Raw genomic sequence first — 18,127 nt, 5'->3', positions numbered from 1 at the left:
GAAAAGCAAAAGTGTCTGGGCTGGTTCATCAGTTTGAAACAGCAATAAAGTACAAAGTAGGTGATGTGTAGATGTTAAAGCAATGCCAGAGCCGCTACCGTTTCGAAGCAAGTGTGGCATCAAAAATTGCAAGCTGTTCTTTAGCAAGGACATATGATGGACCCTGGAATCTGGCTGAATTAGCCAATGAAGGCTTTTCACAAGGTAAGCACAGCTGCATTGGGTTTTTCTGGTGTTCACAAAATGGCATTACATAACAGGGTTAGCTACATTGCACCGACTTGATTGCTCAGTCAAGCTGTTGGCGTGGAGAATGGGGGGGGGGGGTGGTATTTGTGGCGCATTTGTTTGGCAATGTGTCAGCTCGCCACAAACATGCTTTCATTGTCTTGAGTGATTGCTTATTTTTCACAGTCTGGGCTTTGCTTCCACAAGCAGAAGGAAGCAGACGGATGTAGCGTACACAACCACTGGCTGGAATGCGGCCACGCTCGCCTGGCGGGTTCCAAGCCCACTTGTCGTAATTGAAAAACAGTCAGACTTGTTATTGGCCCCTAGCAGTATGTGGGGTTGACTCAATTGCATGATGCGGCCTTGATTTTGGCAAGACAAAACACACACACACACACACACACACACACACACACACACACACACACACACACACACACACACACACACACACAAACATACAGACAAATAAGAACAACAAAAGAATCAGTGGAAGACATTAACACATTAAGTTAAAGGGTGCCGAGATCATGCTTGACTGAATGGAGAGCAAATACACATCACACCACAACCAGTACTGGGATAAGAAAGGTGAGTGGAACACACACGAGACTCAGAAAGGCATTTGCATAGAGTATGTGCTGTGCTTATATTTTTGAGAACACTTTATATTATCCGCTGACATAATATAGTCAGCATGTAATTCTCTTCACATTCACTGTCACAAAAAAAACCGCACAAAAGGTCAGGGACAAGCTGCAACTGACTGAGTCAGAAAGACTAATGGTGGTGATATTAAAGTCTGAAAAGGGTGCCTGCACAGAACAACAGCAAGTTAAAACCGTCCCAAATTACCATCATCATGTGACCCCACTACAGCAACAGAAATGACCGCCTCAGGCTATATCAACGGTACTCATACCGTGTGCATGGTTGCCATCGGCGATGGAGGCAGGAAAACACAGAATCCATGTCACAAATCAAAGGTGCACGCAGTGGGAAAGGCATTAGGAGCAGGGGGAAGTGCCACATGGAAACACTGTTATTTCGTTCCCTTATGTATTCTATATTTAATAGAGAGCAGTGATTCAATTACATAATTACCGAGTATAAATTATGTTATTTTATAATTCGTAGTGCTGTTCTGGAGTCTTTCCAAGGGCATAGCACTGTCAGTTCTGCAGTTTTCCATTTCGGCAGCTTAGTGAGTCGGCGGCCTGGCGAATGCCAATTTCCCATTAGCATTCATTGAATTCTGCCCAGCAACAAGAAAACCTAGCACAAAAAGTAAGTCATTGGTTGTTCTTTGTTGTAACAAGGCATCTTGGTAATACATCCGAAACTGTTGGAGAACTCATTTCTCACCATTTTAAATTTGTCAGAAACGTGCATTAGTGGGAGAAGCAGCAGAGCTCAGAATAAAAAATGTGCCAAAAACATCTCTGCCAATGCCATACAGCTGATTTTGCTGTTGCCATTGATTCTTGTTTGGTTTTCCGTGGTTCGGATGATTGACGTTTAAAGAAAAAAGACATACTGGCAATTTAGCGGTGTCTTTATTTCACAACGAGGAGCATCTGGAGCACATGGAACCATGCACAGCTCCACAGCTACAATAGCCTGGCACCCCCTGCTTATGCAGGTCAGCAGCTATGTCACACATTGCTTGCATGTTCCTTACAAATGTGGCGGTAAATGGGAAAATACGTGAATGCCAAGAAGCACTGTTACAACAGAGAGATATTTTTCCAAAGACAAATGGATTATTTTTGTGTTTGGAGATTGGCAAGCGTGGGCATTCGCAACTCACACGTATGCTGCTATCAAAACCACAACGGTGGACCTGCTGTTGTTGGAAATGTATTGCTGCTGAAGGCAATGTTTGATTATGATTCTCGATTCACTGTACAACTGCTGTCAATAGTAGATTTTTATTTTTTATGCAAACTATAATAATTGGGATTAATTAAACTGACAGACAACAACAACTGCATTTAAAAGGATACTGAATAAGACCCAGCAGGTTAAGAAGTTGGAATGTGCATATCACCCACTCGTGGGCTGGCATCCAAATTGTATTTGGAATACAACGTGGCTTTATCCTGGTGATTAATTCATAATTTGGGTTTAAACACCTTATCAAAAAAAGTTTATATTTGCTTGGGGGACACACATACATACACACACAATTTTGTGGATGTAAGACAGATTTTTTTTTTTCTCTCCCTATACCAGTGGTTCTGAACCTTGGTCCGATCGAACCCTAGGGGTTTGGGAATCGGTCTCAGGGGTTCGACGGAGCCTCTGCCATGGAGGTTAAGACACACCCGACTCAACATGTCAATTAGTTATGACACGTCCGCTTGGCCATCATCACTGGCTGGTTCATTTTGTTCACAATTAAAAAAAACTTATGTCTTGAAATTTTATTTAAGTTTTTTCTGTTTTGAATAAATGCGTTTTTTATGTCTTGAATTTGTAAAAAAACAAAACAAAACAAAACATTTTTATTGTGGTGAATGTGCAGATGAACTGGTTGGGTTCGGTACCTCGAACAAGGTTAAGAACCACTGCCCTATACAAACTCAGTCCTGAACATTTGATCAAATTCACCTCAACTGTACAAGAGCGTCACCACAAACATTTACAACATGCTAAAACTGTTAACAGGTGGTATGTTTCCAACAGGTGGTCTGCGGTTGTAAGAAAGTACACATAAAGATAATATGCACAAAACACAGTTCATTTACTCGAGCAGCTCAGTGTTTACATAGTTGCTGGCAATGGACAGCGAATGGTGGCACGCTTCATTTGGACCTTTTATCAAAATTCAAGACCAGCTGTTACTATTACACTGAATAATCAGACGCAAGCTTAAGGCTCACTTGGAGCCAGTTCGGAAACATCTAAGCATGTGTTCGCGTTGGGCTAAAACGAGAGAGCGCTCCGTGTTCAGTACAGCCTTCAATGACTCCCAACTCTAAAATGCTTGAGTGGAGAGCAACAACTAACAAGAAGCAGATATGCAGGACAGGAATAGATGAGTGGGAACTTTTCCCTTTTTAAACTCAACAGCCGCTTTCGTTGAGTCAGTTACAACCTCTTTATTTTTCCCATGTTCCTCTTTTACAGCTTTCTTCCCTCCAACTCAGTCTACTGTACGGAATGTTTATGCTTCAAAACCACTTAGAATGGACCTTTGTTCACTCCCGTTGCCGCAGCTCCTCTCCATCTTTTCCCCCTTTTTATTTTCCACTGACCCAAATGCACTTGAGTGTGGACTACACACACGGCACACGCACTCTCCAACACACTGCACAATAGCATGCTCCAATAAAAAGAGGACCTATAATAAAACCGTAAGTATAAATCCACAGACAAAAAAAACGGAACACACACAGTGGTACATACAGGTGACCTCACATAAATTGCAAACAATAAACTTTGCTTCACAATCAGGCTCCATGTTGGACGAGTGAATCTGAGCGTGTGTGTGTGTTTCTGTGTGTGTGTGTTCCTGTTTTGGCAGACAGCCACTAGAGCCATACTGTTTCATCCACTCAAATAAACTACCTGCACAGCTTTCCAGTCTCATCACACAATGAACTTCACCCACCCTTCACTCTCTTCTTTCTCCTTCTCCTTGGCTTTACGAGACTTGTGCAGGAGTCCAATCAGGATCACTGCAGCCCGAATGCCGGCTTTTTTATTGTGTAAGCGCCCTCTGGACTGAGACATGCTCGGTGCCTCCACAGTGGATTCAGGTGACGATTGCTCCAAGGTCGCGCCGGCTCCAGTACTCCTTGTCGAATGGCACGGCTTGGTGGTAGACTTTTGGGGCTCCAGGGTGAGCTGTAAAAGTCGACACCTTAGATCTTGGAGAATCTCTTTCTCTGAGGCATATGGTAAATTTCTGCGACGCAACAGAGGCTGTCGACTTTTGGTGTGTACAGCTGTCAGATCCTTTGAGAAAGCTTTCTTAGTTGGTAATAATCCCAAGAGGTCCAAATTGGTCGTTGGTCGTAGACTTGAGTCTCAGGTGAACTAACTGCATCCCGAGCTCCTGCAATGCATCAATGCCTTGATCTTCCCGAAACACAACGAGCTGTTTAATGAGAGAAGAGTTTTGCAGCAGACAGCCTCTCAGACTCTGGAGCATTGCATCTCTCTGCCTTCCTCTGACTCTGCTCCTCTCCCTCGTTCATAAACATGCTTCCCTGCCTCTCCCTCTGTGACTGCTGCCGCTGCTTTGCTCCCTACTTGCTGTCCTCGAAGTCCAGTCCCTTTTCTCTGATTGGCTGGAGTTAGAGAAAGAACTGCCCACCTCTCCTCCCACTTTATGCATCTTTTCCTCCATCTCTCCCTGTACTCTTCTACCTTTTTGTTGGCAATTTCTTTGTATTCTCCCTTGTGGGGACACAAACACACACACGCACACTAACTAATACACTTATTTCCATGTATCTACATCACTCCCGATGACATGACATTAACTGACATGTCATTTACCACATGTACTCACACTAAAGCCTGAACTTGAAACCATGTGCCTGTATGTAACACTTGAAGCATGTTTGCTCCTTGAATATCATTTTGCCAACAATTTGAATCCCCGACAAGGTAAGGAATAAGTGGTACCCACTGTATGCACAAGCTCATCAGCCTTTTGCGTGCTGTTCCGTCGCCAAGGACATCGAAACTGAAATGCTGCCTCGCAAAATGAAACTGCTTGAAAAAAAAATATGAAGACAATTTACCAACTGTTACTCAGATCTCCCCCTCACATCTTACTCATGCTATTGTTTTCCACCCATCACTTTTATTTTATAGAGGACTAGTCTGTGAACAAATACTTTCAATTCCTCTTTTTGAACCATCCATCCATCAGGGGGGGCTGACAGAAACAGGAATTCATACAGACACTAAGGAAATTGCTCTCAAAACAGCATCACTATGAGACACGTTTATTTATACATATTCCCCATGGTAATCATCTATCCATTTTCGAAAAAGTAAATGTTCTAAAATACATAGCCATTGACCCTTTATTGAACCAAAGTGTGAAATCAGTTCATCCTTTGACATGTGAAGATAAAAATGACCAAGTGCGTACATTTTCACGATACCATTGGTGATATTGTTGGTCCTTTAATTTTACTTTTTCATATATAGAAGCAAAAAATGTGTTTTAAACAGGGCATGCACATAAAACTATATTGGCCATATAAAAAGGAAGTATAGTAATGAGAAGTAGAATTTTGTTGGATGGCTTGAATGAATTGCCTCACTAATTAGACACACAATAAAGACTCAAAGTCACCTGATTACCCGTAGCTGAGATCATTCAGTAATTATGTGACAGTGGCCAGGGAATGGAACTGATGGAGCCCAGGAAACAAGCAAATTTGACAAATAGAAGCTTCAATTTCTTTCTTGATGCATTCCTAATCCTGTATCTTATCAGTATCATAGAAACAGACTAGCTGAATCAGAATTTGCCAAAAGGATCCAAAAGATTAACATACAAAATACAAAATAAGTGTGTGATTTACACTGCAAACCTGGGCGTACACTGGAAATTCATTTGAGCCTTTTCCCAGGTGAAATGTGCACAAACATGCACACAGCTCAACTGAAATATCAAACGCACCCTTGGGACCACCTGTAAAAAAACAAAATACACTCCCTATCTCACATGCCTACCAACTGGGACATTTCTCCAGGGTCCTACTGTGCGTCATCCGGAGGGGAATGAGACGCCGTTATCAACACTTTGTGATTCTCCTTCAACCCCTCCTTGTCTTTCTGACAGTCAACCACATGCACACACACACACACACACACACACACACACACACACACACACACACACACACACACACACACACACACACACACACACACACACACATGCATACAAAGCAATGCTCCTGTGAGATACATTCAGGTGCAGCACTGAGCTCAATAAACATCCAACATTGGTGGCATACAAATAAAGGATCAAATATGGATTATTTTAACAAAAGATGATAACATGTATATAATAGGCACATGAAATTCATTTCGAGGGGACATTGGTGAAACCATCCATCCATCCATCCATTTTCCGATCCGCTTATCCACATCGGGGGGGGGGGGGGGTGCTGCAGACAGCCCAAGGATGGCTGGGATAGGCTCCGGCACCCCCCGCGACCCTTGTGAGGATAAAGCGGATCAGAAAATGGATGGTTGGATGGATTATTGTATAGGTGAGAAATTCTTTTAGGAGGACTATGCATGTTGTCATCCAAGACGTATTTTTAGTCTTGGTAAGAGTATTTCCACAATATGTATTTATTTCCAAGCTTCCTGTTATCAGTATTGGCAGCTGGTCAATTCACTGCAGGTGCACTCTGTTGCAGTTTGAGCCTGTTGTGGAAACAGTGGCTACTTTATGTAAATCAGCAGACAGATTGCCTCTGGAAACTTAGAAGTAATCGCATGAACAACTTAAATGTCAATTTAAAATAAAGATGAATTTCAGAAGCACATTTCAATGACACATCTCTCACCATGTTTTCCTTGCCGTTTAAAGTCCAGAAGCCTATTTCAGAGAGAGTTCTTCAATTCAGGTTTAACCAGTCAGCAGCCTGCTGTGTTTTGAAATGAAAGTGTCAAACATTCCTTCAGCAATCAACAACGGGACACCAAACAAGCGCTCATACTTATCTTCGGGTAATGCAAATAAAGCCTCAGGCCTGATCACACCAAAGCAACTGCTTTTACCTCATTTGAATGTCACAAACAATTACTCAGGAAAATGGTGTGAAGCTAAGGTCAAATAATGACTCAAAACAAAACCCAACATACCTGTATACTTACCCTCAAAACCCAAACAATTGAAAACAGCTTTCTTCTTTTATCCAGGATCCTTGAAGACAATAACTTCCAAGCCACACTTTCCACAAAAAAAAAAAAAAAAAAAAAAAGAAACCTTGTAATCCCCCAAGAACTGAACTCAAAGTATTGGGACACATAGTTGCTAAAATTACAACCAAAAGTCAAATTTAAAGAAAATATGGAGTGGACTACGAACAGGATCATGGTCATGGGTGAGCTGGAGTTTGTCCCCGGCGACTTTCGTCGGCAGGTGAGACAAATCGGCAGTTAATCCCAGGGCATATACGGTATAACAAAGAAACACTCACTCACATCCATGAGTAATTTAATTTTCAATGGACCTAACATGCCTATTTTTAGAATGTCAGAGGAAGTCTGATTGCACGGAAAGAAACCAAGGCAAGGGGTGATCACATAGAACCGTACGATCACCCAGTTTTAACATGAATATATTCATAGTAAATGATAAAATAGGGTTCATGACAATTGAGGAGGGCGTCAAATAAATACGAGACTTGGGATGGAAAATGCCTTGCCATGCATCATGTCATTTTCAAGGTCCAGTCAAGAAGTTAACGTCAGATTTTTTATTTAACTGTCGGAAATGCAGTCAGCCAACGATGTATTTCTCAGTGTAATTTTGATCACACGCGACAAGCTATCCAGTCAGCGTCTAGCTGGGTGCTGGCGAGCGTGAGAAACTTACACAGCATTTAACATCGTCACTCGATGCTCTTCCTTGTCAACAGTAATTTACAAAGGTGGGACTGATATGCATGACGAGTGATCCACAAGCCGGTCACAAAAAAATGCCGCTTTACTGGCTGAGTATCAAGCCAGAAAACAACCAAAAAAAAAAAATAAATACAAAGGAGAAAAGTTGCACGATTTCAAACTTGTAACAGCACCAAAGGTCTCTTAGAGAGAATAAGTGACACAAAACGAAAAGCGAAGCTTCCTTGATGCTAGTAGGCATGTGATGAAGTCTCATCGGGTACTGCGCAATGAAATCTATCGTGATATGCTGACACACTGCATTGACAGATAGTCACATACACATTTGACTCCATATTTACCAGCCTTAAGATGTTTGTTAATCAGGATTCCACCGTACAGCTAAGTGAGAAATATAAATCTGAGGTAGAGCGGATGGTTGACTGTTAGTTTTCCCAAATAATTTGTCTTTTTGAAACAATGGTCCACTTTGCTGAAGGCAAAGTTGAAACCCCAAACCGCATTACTGTAGGCGAGTGTAAATGGACTAAACCGTATTACCACTTTGTATATCTCCCCATGGAGTCACAATAAGTCGGTCGCAAACCCGACTTGAAACAGAATGCCCATTTCAGGAATGCACACGAGGCCAATTTAAGTGTACACTGCACACCCGCATGCAGTGCCCGCACACTTGTGTCTGCGCAAATAGTACCAAGTCTCTCCTGGCAACTCCCACAGCCTCTCAAATGTCTTCCAAATCAACAGATTCCAGTGTGCAAACGTCACCTCTCTTTATAGCTCCGACAGTACCCCCACATCGACGTAACGCCATGTCACCCTACTCAACGGCATTTATTTGCACACAGGCACACTTGGGGGGAAAGTGCTTGGAACAGCTGCATGCAGGCTGGGTAAAGTGACCTTCACAACTGCTGCTGAGTAAAAGCTTTATTCCCAAGACACACATAGAAACACGCACGCACCCACGTCAAAAGCCCACTTTTTTCCAGTCTCCAACCTTTTTTTTTCAATCAACTACACAAAAACAGCAACACGAGCTGGAGAATATGAGTGTGAGTGTGAGCAAGGTAAAGCAGGGAGTGTTAGCTACTCATCATCAAGTCACCAATATTTCTGAAAAGTTCATTTGAAAATGGCAGCTGGTGCATACAATATGAGATAAATCCTGAAATGCCATGTGTGTAAATTAAGATAAGATAAGATAAGAAATCCTTTATTAGTCTCGCAATGGAGAAATTCCCAATTCACAGTAGCAAATTTATGAAAGGAAGAAGTAGAACAACAAAATATAGGAGCTGCTGGAAAGGCAGCCACTCACGCGGGGCCATTTTGAAGTCAAAATAACAAAAATAACACAACACAACAGATAGGACAGAGACAGTCGTGCAATCTTCACCAATTTTCTGCATACACTTTGTTGTCTGAAGCAGTTCTAGATGAAAGAGGAGAGGATCAAAGTGTCCTTTCACCAGTGGATCAGAGATGTCATGCTGAAAATGTGCACACGTCTGCTACAAACTAAGTTTTGAAATTAAAGTCTGAAAGTAAATACTGGAAAGGCAAAGGTTGTCTATTTCATGAATGATGTATGCAAGGTAACATTCGTGTGATGTGTCTAAATATTACGATTCATACCAATAGAAGGAAAATCATATTCAGGCGTTGACTTATAAGGATTAAAACAATGTCGACTTTCATAGATTTTGTTGTTCATATTATTGTCATATTATTAACTTGTAAGATTGATTCATAGGTGTCAAACTCAGGTCCTGGAGGGCCGCTGTCCTGCATGTTTTCCAAGTCTCCCTGTTGCAACACACCTGATTCAAATGAACAGGTTCAATGTCAGAGCTTGCTGATGATCTGATCATTTGAATCAGGTGTGTTGCAACAGGGAGACTTGGAAAACATGCAGGACAGCGGCCCTCCAGGACCAGAGTTTGACACCTATGTTGATTTAATATTCTCCCGTATTGCTTTTGTAATTACAATTACTCATAATGTTCGCACAAATCGCTTTTTGTAAGGAAATAATTAAGTAAGTCAATTTGATTTAAATAGCACTTCTCATAGGGATGTCAATACAAAATTGACAAAACCACAGTTGATACAAAAAAAACAATCAAAACAATCTCGTTTGTTTGAAATGCCTGCAAAGTTTTATGTTAACTGTTCTTTTGATGGCGGCGCGGGCACCCGCAGCGGCTCCTCTCTCTCCGGAGGAAAGAAATTTCCTCTGTGCTGTATGTTGCGCATGTAGCACATTTGACAATAAAGTTGACTTGGACTTGAACTTGAATAAGGGTCTTCGATGTCGTTTCCCCAAGCACGCATAAACCACTGATCCTTTCGAGCTGATGTGTTTATTATTTAATTTGAGCCTCTGTCACACACTATCCATTCCCTATCATCCATTTATCTCTGCCTTGGACCTCATCATTTCCCCTTCTATTTCTTTCCTAGTCAACTATTACATCGTGTGGGAGCGCGTGCAAGTATAATATCACTTTATCTAGAGTACATTCAAATACAGGCAAGCAGGAGTTCATGGAGGTGGGCAATGAGCATAAATTATATGTAACTCCTGTGCAATCATAACCACTTCCTCTTTTGATTGTAATTGTTGTCTATATATTTGTGTGTGACTGTGCATGAGTGTACATGTGTGTGCTTTTGCGCGTGTGTGTGTATGTGTGTGCATGTATTCGAATAGAGGATGTGGTTACTACTCTATGCAGCACATTGCTTCACATTCACACAACACACCATCGTGGGCTGTGAAAAAAGTGAAATTGGATATAATCCTGATGACCTATGACCTTGTGATTTGACCTTTACAAAAATAGAATGTCAAGAAGATTGATTAGGATTTAATAATCATGAATCAAATCTTTCATTGTACTTCAGTGCACATAGGATAGAGGAGAATTTAAGTTTCATACGGAACAAAGTACTACAAACACAGAACATTTAAAGCATCACGGTGCTTCGTAATACACGGATGATGATCGTGATTAGGATCCGTTCAAGGAAGTGATTTCTAAAATGATTCAGAGGGATAGTCCCTTGCTCGTGTCATGCTTCCGAATGAAATAGCATGCCGTCCTCCACGCACGTCCGCGGCCCAGCGACATTTGTCTGCCTGCGCCGCAATCAAATCCACATCACTTGCGCTTTGAGATAGACCTGCGGTTTTGCAAGTCTGTTCTACTTTTTGCAACCTCCTCAAAATCAACCTCATGCTGTGCTCCCTGTGACCATCATATTTGGTTTCAGTTCTCTCAGTGTCTCTCCAGACTGGCTGGCAGCGTTTCAGGGCACAGAGGACAAAGCTGTGAGTATTCTGAAGTGCACCAGCTAGAGTTTACACTCTCAACCATCAGTACCAGCTGGCCTCTACGGCTTTCAAATTACTCTTCAGTAATTTAAGTTGATATTTCTTGGTACAACTTGTCCTTTCGAAAAAGCCCCCCGAAAAATTACAAATGCAAGAACGTACTGTGCATGACTTCTGACACCTGTATGAAATATATGATGATGGAACAAGAAAGATACATTCAAAGTAAAGGAACAGTCTGACTGATAGATACCTTGCTAATGTGGACTATGGTGTCTCTACGAACAACGAAGCTAACTACATTTCTTCTTAGTTTTTCTTTGCTCTCTGTCTAACATGAAAGTAGATCTTGATCGAAGAAAAAAAAAGGGTGACCTCTGTTGTGCTGATAATAAAACCTGCGCTCGAGGAAAAGTGGCTGTGAAGTCGTATTTTCAGATGAACAGGCTTGAGAGATTCCGATTTGAACGGAGCTTTCGAGGAAAATAGGGTTGTTTTCAGTGGATACACACACACACACACACACACACACACACTTAAAATACAAACAGCCCTGCAAACTATGGATTTGGCCAAAGTGGAACCTGATGGATGATCCATCAATAGAAATACTGGTTTCGGCATCAGATAGCCTGTGACACAGTCAAGCCAGATGGCCAGTGTAACTGGATTCTGTCAGCTTTGGTGAGAAAGTACAGTCACCATCAGTCAGTAAATGACAATGCCGCTATATTACTCGACTGGCAAAACAAATGTGTGGCTCATTAAAATCGGGACTGTAGCATTTGGAAACTAGCCAGAAAACCATGCCTCAACATAGGTGTCCCGCCCCCTACACACACACACACGCACACACACACACACACACACACACACACACACACACACACACACACACACACACACACACACTATTGAAATAAAATTAGGTTAAAAAAAAAAAAAACTACAACAACAGTGGAATTAGGAGAAGGAAATTAGAACCAGAGCAAAGAATGTGAACGAATGAGAATGGGGTGGAGCGAAATGACAGCAAGACATCACATCCAATGAGAGACAAGCCATGGCTCATGGGGTGATGATAAATTGGAGATGCAGTCTAGTTGTTCTCTTTATGACTGTCGATGGCAGTGATATATTACTGATTTATAACTACCTTTGCTCTTCACTAAGCTCATGCATTTGTCCTGGTTGGTTGTCAGGGGCTCCAGTATTTCTTGTTCCATGTCGCTCATTCCTACTGAGCCTTGATCCTGTTTTGATGATAGAACTTTGTCCTTGACTCACGTTTTGGATGCTGTTGCCTTCACTGCTCACTTGTTTATTCAACAAGTTATTATGGAACTGACCTTTTTGCCTCTGAGTCTTGCAATTGGGTCCTACTGCTTGGACTGTTCTTGACTTGTTTTATGTTCGAGTGACCATTACCAACATAACCGTGTTGGCTGACTGTGACATTGGTGCACTTTGCTTTCAGTTCTGGATTTCATGTTTCATATTCCCATAACAATCTTGATTTTAGCTGGATCGGACTGGAAGTGATTGTCGTTTGGCAAAGAAAGCTTGATTGTGTTGACATTTCCCACTCTAAATTGAATAAAATCAGACCGGAAGGTATCAAAAGAATTCACAGATTATTGACCTGGATTGACATTTTTCTAATTGAAATGGAGAACAAGAGCTGGCCATACGATACAATCCTGAGTCATCCCTTCGAAAACTGGTAGGATAACTAAGCAAACACAGCTGTACGCTTTGTTGATTTCATTTTTATCATATTATCGTTAGAGTGACCACAATTACACTGTGTATCATCAATCGTGATATTCTCTGTTTTGTGAGGACCTGCGATGAATTATTCCTCCAAAAGGAAATTGGGTTTGAGCTCTGCTCAATTCTGTTGGAGCAAAAACATCCCCCGTTCCCTGATTGTTCAATGGATGTAAGTCCTGTGTGTGTTATGGACCGAGTGCACGTGTTGCGCACACACACAAAGAGAGATCCATCCCTTCAGTTATATCAAGATTTACCTCTGATCACAGTAGGGCAAAAGGACATCCCTCCTGTGATCACGCTACGGACAGATGTGCTGTGCAGAGGTAGACAAAGAAGACTCTGGAAAAGCGACCATATATCAAATGCTTTAACAAATTAAGATGGATGGCATACTTTTAAAAGGGTCTCGGGGAATCCAATGGCACCCACTTGTACAAACCAATACATTTAAAGCACCTGGAAAGTTAAAAAAAAAAAGCTTCTAAATTTGACACACGTCACAGAATATTGTTGTGAACAACTATGCCAGATTAGAATGGTTTCAAAAAGTCGTCGACTATACAGTTGGCGCAAACACAACACTACGACACTCGATGCGAGACAGTCAACAGAATGGCGACAAAGCGCAGCCAAGCAGCTCACGGGATAAATCCACTCATGCTCTCATTGGTCGTTGTCGTGCCAGAAACCAATCACGCGCCTTGTTTGAGTGAGGGAAACCTCTCTCATGCCTCGACATGAAACAATGCGTCTTTCCGCAATGCGGGTGCCGATATGGCCATATTAACATTTTTGTCATTAATTTTTGAAAAAAAAGAAAAGCGAAGCTGCAAAACTTGAAACGCACAGTGGCGAGGGATCACTGTATACTGATTACCCAAACCCACATTAACATAAGTTTAAAAAATTGGGTTATTTTTCCTCTGGAGGGCATTCAAGTAGCTTGAAATAAGCTGAAAACGGAAACCAGCTGGCCACCTCACCTTTCCACCGGAAATGCTTCATGTGCCGCTGTGCTTCTGGTCAGTCTGTGATTGTCACTTCACATGAACAAACAGCTTCAAATATAAATCTTGAGTGGCCTGGATCAACCGATTGATCCAAATGAACAGTCACAGGCAAACGGTATCAAAACATGTTTCGTGCTTACTGCTATGTATGTTGTGGGACGGTTCGGATCAGTTATACCAAATGATACAAATGAGTGGCCTCTTTGCAACTTTGCTGCAACACAGTATTGTTCAAGACTCAGTGCTCCCCTAAATTCTTTTTTGACCAACACAAGGAAAAGTTTATTTTGTCTCAGGTTCAATTTTGTCACTGCGCCTACATCACCACAAAGTTGCGTCATAACCACAGTAACTATTGCAGATGAATCAATGGGGAACGCTGAGGTGGGAAAAAAATCTGATTTGGACACTTGCAAATGACAAAGTGGACAGGAAAGCTTCAAAATCGGATTTGATCAACACGTCGCATCTGCCTGCAGTGTGAACATAGCCTTATGTCTCTTTGGTCTTGTCTGTCAGCTGTGGAGCCCCCCTCCTCCCCCCACCCCCCCACCACCACCACCACCATCTTTCTTTTGTCTGCTCTAGCCCACTCAAAGACTGTAATTTGCACCAAGGTTAGATCAAGTGTGCATCAAACCGCCATCGCACAGCAGGGCAAGAACATTCTGTTTCCACTGGCGACACGTTGAGGCCTTAACACGTTCAGATGAAGAAGGCTGGAAATTGAAAATAAAATCGTTACACACACACAAACGCGTGCGTGTACACACATACACACATACACACACACACACACACGCAGCCCCACCACTGATTCGTCCAACTAAGGAGTGTAAACAAAAACAAGTAATGCAACACTTCAAAATAAAACCCAGTTCTTTGTTGTTTACCATTCACTGTACTAGATGCTCAATAAGATGATGCGCGCCTGTAAAATATATTTTTAAAAACCATGTGGATGACAAGTCAAATGCTTTCAACACATACAGTAAGAAAAAAAAGTAGCGTATCATACCTTTCAATATGCCTCAATTCTACACTCCAGCTAACAAGCTATAGACCATCATTTTCTTAACTTTTCACTTAGAGGAAGTAACAAATGTGCATACAGTTTCTTGTATTGAATCAAATCAGATTGTGCAATTGTGGCGTTGTGGAGGAAACTGACTGCGCATACTCTATATAGGCAAGTGTTAATACGGTTGTTTTCTGTGATCAAAACTGTGCATGTGAGCAGGCACGTGTATTGCATCATATTCCACAATTGCGCGACATGAACATGTGCTTGCTGTTGAATCCCTCTCCATAGGCAACCTCTCAGCGTTGCGGCTGCAGCGGTGAGTGTCTTCTCTTTGAGCCCTTAACAGTGAGCCCTCTGACCAGATGGTCCGCTTATCAGCTCCTCTGTGTCTGAGTGCAGGCAGCATCGGGCACGAGGCAAGGAGTAAATATTTGTCAAACACTGAGGGGCAGATGGTTTTTCATGTGACTTGAGAAGGACGGGAGTCAGTGCACGTTAGCGCACATGCATAACTGTTTTGATGGTACAGTTTAGGGTAAAAGAAAAGACAGGGCACAAATATACCCACGCTAACCACTGGACCACCGGGCCGCCCTGGTTAAGAAATAATAAATAATAATTTAAAATAAATTAGATTGATTGACAGAGGGAGGATTTTCGCAAAATAATAATAAGAATATTCGAATATCAGGTTATTGTTTAACATGTATATTTGACAGTGATTTTTTAAAAATAACTGCAAAGTCCTCCTTTTAAGTAGCAAACCCGACAATTTTGTCAACAAATTCTACCCAGTGGACGTGAAATGGGACTTCAGAAAAGAAGTCTGTGACACAACAAGATACATTTTTTTCTATTTAAAAGTTTCAGTTTCATGACAACAGTGTGCTCTCAAGCTTGTTTTGAAATTTCATTAACCTTATCTCTTGTGCGTCTTGAACATCATTGCCATTGGTGTGCAAGGAGTTTGGCTGCTGAGAAAACTCTGTTGTCCTGCAGAATTACAACATTGGGATTACATATTCAGAATTTTTTCAGTTGTACATTTCTCTCTGTATAAAAAATAATTAAATCAATGTGGACTGAGCTGTCTGTCACCACCTAAATTTGGGGCATCTCACACACACACACACACACACACGCGCACACACGCACACACACGCACACACACACACACACACACACACCTGCACGCACAAGCGCTCAGACAGAAATGTACAGGCACTAGAATTTTGCAAACATTGAATTCAAAATCCTTTTCCAATGGTCATGTTTGAACAGTCTGGCTGCAACTGACCATCACTATGATAATGAATAATACGAAAGGACCATGGGTTCTTGCTCCCATGGCAACAGACTTAACTCCCTATAGCTACATTCGATGAAGCTATTAACAAGTGGGAAAAAAATACGACTTTTATTCTGCAAATTAAATCCATGAAGCAACAATTATCTCTTTAGATTTCAAGTCCTGCCATCTTGATGCAATATTTGGCCTTAAGTATTTCTACTGTAGAAGCCAAAGCAGGTTTAAAATAAATAAAACCAAAAGCAATCAATCAACAATTCAATTTCAACGCGTTGACTAGTTCACAGTTAAAGTGGGTCGGTTTTTGTTTGTGCAGTGCTGCTACCCATATTCACGTCAACTGGTGAGTAAACACTACCCTCTAGTGGTATAACGTCTTTTTTTTTCTTCAACATGTGACAGCTTTGCAGTTCAAATATGACCTTGCGGGTGTGACTAGCCTGTCAAAAAGGCCTAAGAAAAAAAAGAAAGAAGAAAACAACACTATTAGACGACCTAAAACTGTCCTAAATTATGTTTTCTGTTTCTTACAAGAGGAGGTGTGAGAGGAGAGGAAGTGCAACATCCTCCCTTTGGACGCTTGAGGATGGGTGGAGCTTTACCACTTCCCATATACTTCAAGAATTATCTATGAAACTTGAAAAAAAAAACAACCACATCATTTCACTGCCCCTTTCTCACACATATCGAACACGTGCGTTACAAGGCAAATTTACACACTAAATAATGAACTGATATACCAAAGAGGAGTCATATGTGTAAATATGGCTAATTTTATTATACTGTCCGTGACCTCCAGTCGTGTTGCTCTTCTCATATTGTCTTCATCTGGCAGGTCAAACCCTCGCATCGTGTACACAGTCTTCACAAGAGCTCTAAATAAACTAAAGCAATACAGCCGACAGCTCATTAAGACGACACACAGCCTCTGTGTTAGAAACCATTGCTTGCTACGGGCTTTATTAAACTATCAGCTTGTGTAAACATGATAGCAGTAGACATTAAGGACTGTGTTTGTTTGGTGGCCATAAGTCGACATTATTGCATGCAATGTAGAAGGTTGGCCAGGAGACAGAGCAAATGCCATGCTCCAGAAATAGCAGCAGAACATTTGCTCATTTCCATGACACGGCCATGAAGATAACAAACGCCAACTTAAAAACAAAACAAAACGATGTTAAGGAGTGATAAGGTGAGATGAGATGTCTTCTAAGAAGAAACATCATCATTTCACTTGTGTATATGTGTGTGTGTGTGTGTGGGGGGGCTGATTGTTCAGGAATAAGTTAACATTAAACGGCCAAATGATCTTGCCGTCACTGTAAAACTCTGGTTGAGGTAAAGCAGCAGTAGCCAGGTAATTTAAATGTGTCATGGCAGCGCTGAACACAAAAGTCAATAAATGATCATTCTTGTGAGCAATCTTATTGCACACAAAGTGAAAGGGATGTGAAAAAGGATGTGAAAAGGGATGTGAGATTCAAAAGCAAAGTAGAGAAAACAAAAGTAGCTCATCAAATTTACGAAATGGACGCACAATGACAACGTCTAAACATGTGAGCAGGAAACTGTTAAAACAATGAAAGCATTTTAAAAGTAGAGCAAGAAATAGCAGGGCATTTTTAAAATCATCTCTTCTACAGTTAATTGGCAGCCAGTGTAAATAAAACCTTTGAGACTGGAGTAATATGTTTTGATTTTCTTTGTTCTAGTTAGAACCCGAGCTGTAGCATTCTGAATGAGCTGCAGTTGTTTGATGTTCTTTTTGAGGGAGTCCACTCTGCATCCAACAAATAAACTTTGTGTTAAGCAGAAAAACATAT

The 18,127-nt window shown here is 41.5% G+C and overlaps 1 protein-coding gene across 1 annotated transcript in view; it reads right to left on the bottom strand.

The window, feature by feature from the left end:
• The window catches only part of LOC147197183 (rap1 GTPase-activating protein 2-like), a 29,059-nt gene extending 24,606 nt beyond the window's left edge, over positions 1-4,453 (bottom strand). The window contains exon 1 of the mRNA XM_086124937.1: positions 3,848-4,453. Coding sequence (XP_085981063.1) covers positions 3,848-3,969 — 122 coding nt within the window. The 5' untranslated portion in view covers positions 3,970-4,453. The remainder of the gene's footprint in view (positions 1-3,847) is intronic.
• Positions 4,454-18,127: the final 13,674 nt, after the last annotated feature.

Source organism: Hippocampus guttulatus, chromosome 12 (genome assembly GCF_054856545.1).
Source record: "Hippocampus guttulatus isolate MCC_2025c chromosome 12, RoL_Hgut_1.0, whole genome shotgun sequence".
NCBI classification, from domain to species: Eukaryota; Metazoa; Chordata; class Actinopteri; order Syngnathiformes; family Syngnathidae; genus Hippocampus; species Hippocampus guttulatus.
The sequence above is the reverse complement of the archived record's forward strand: the minus strand, read 5'-3'. Positions and strand labels throughout refer to the sequence as shown.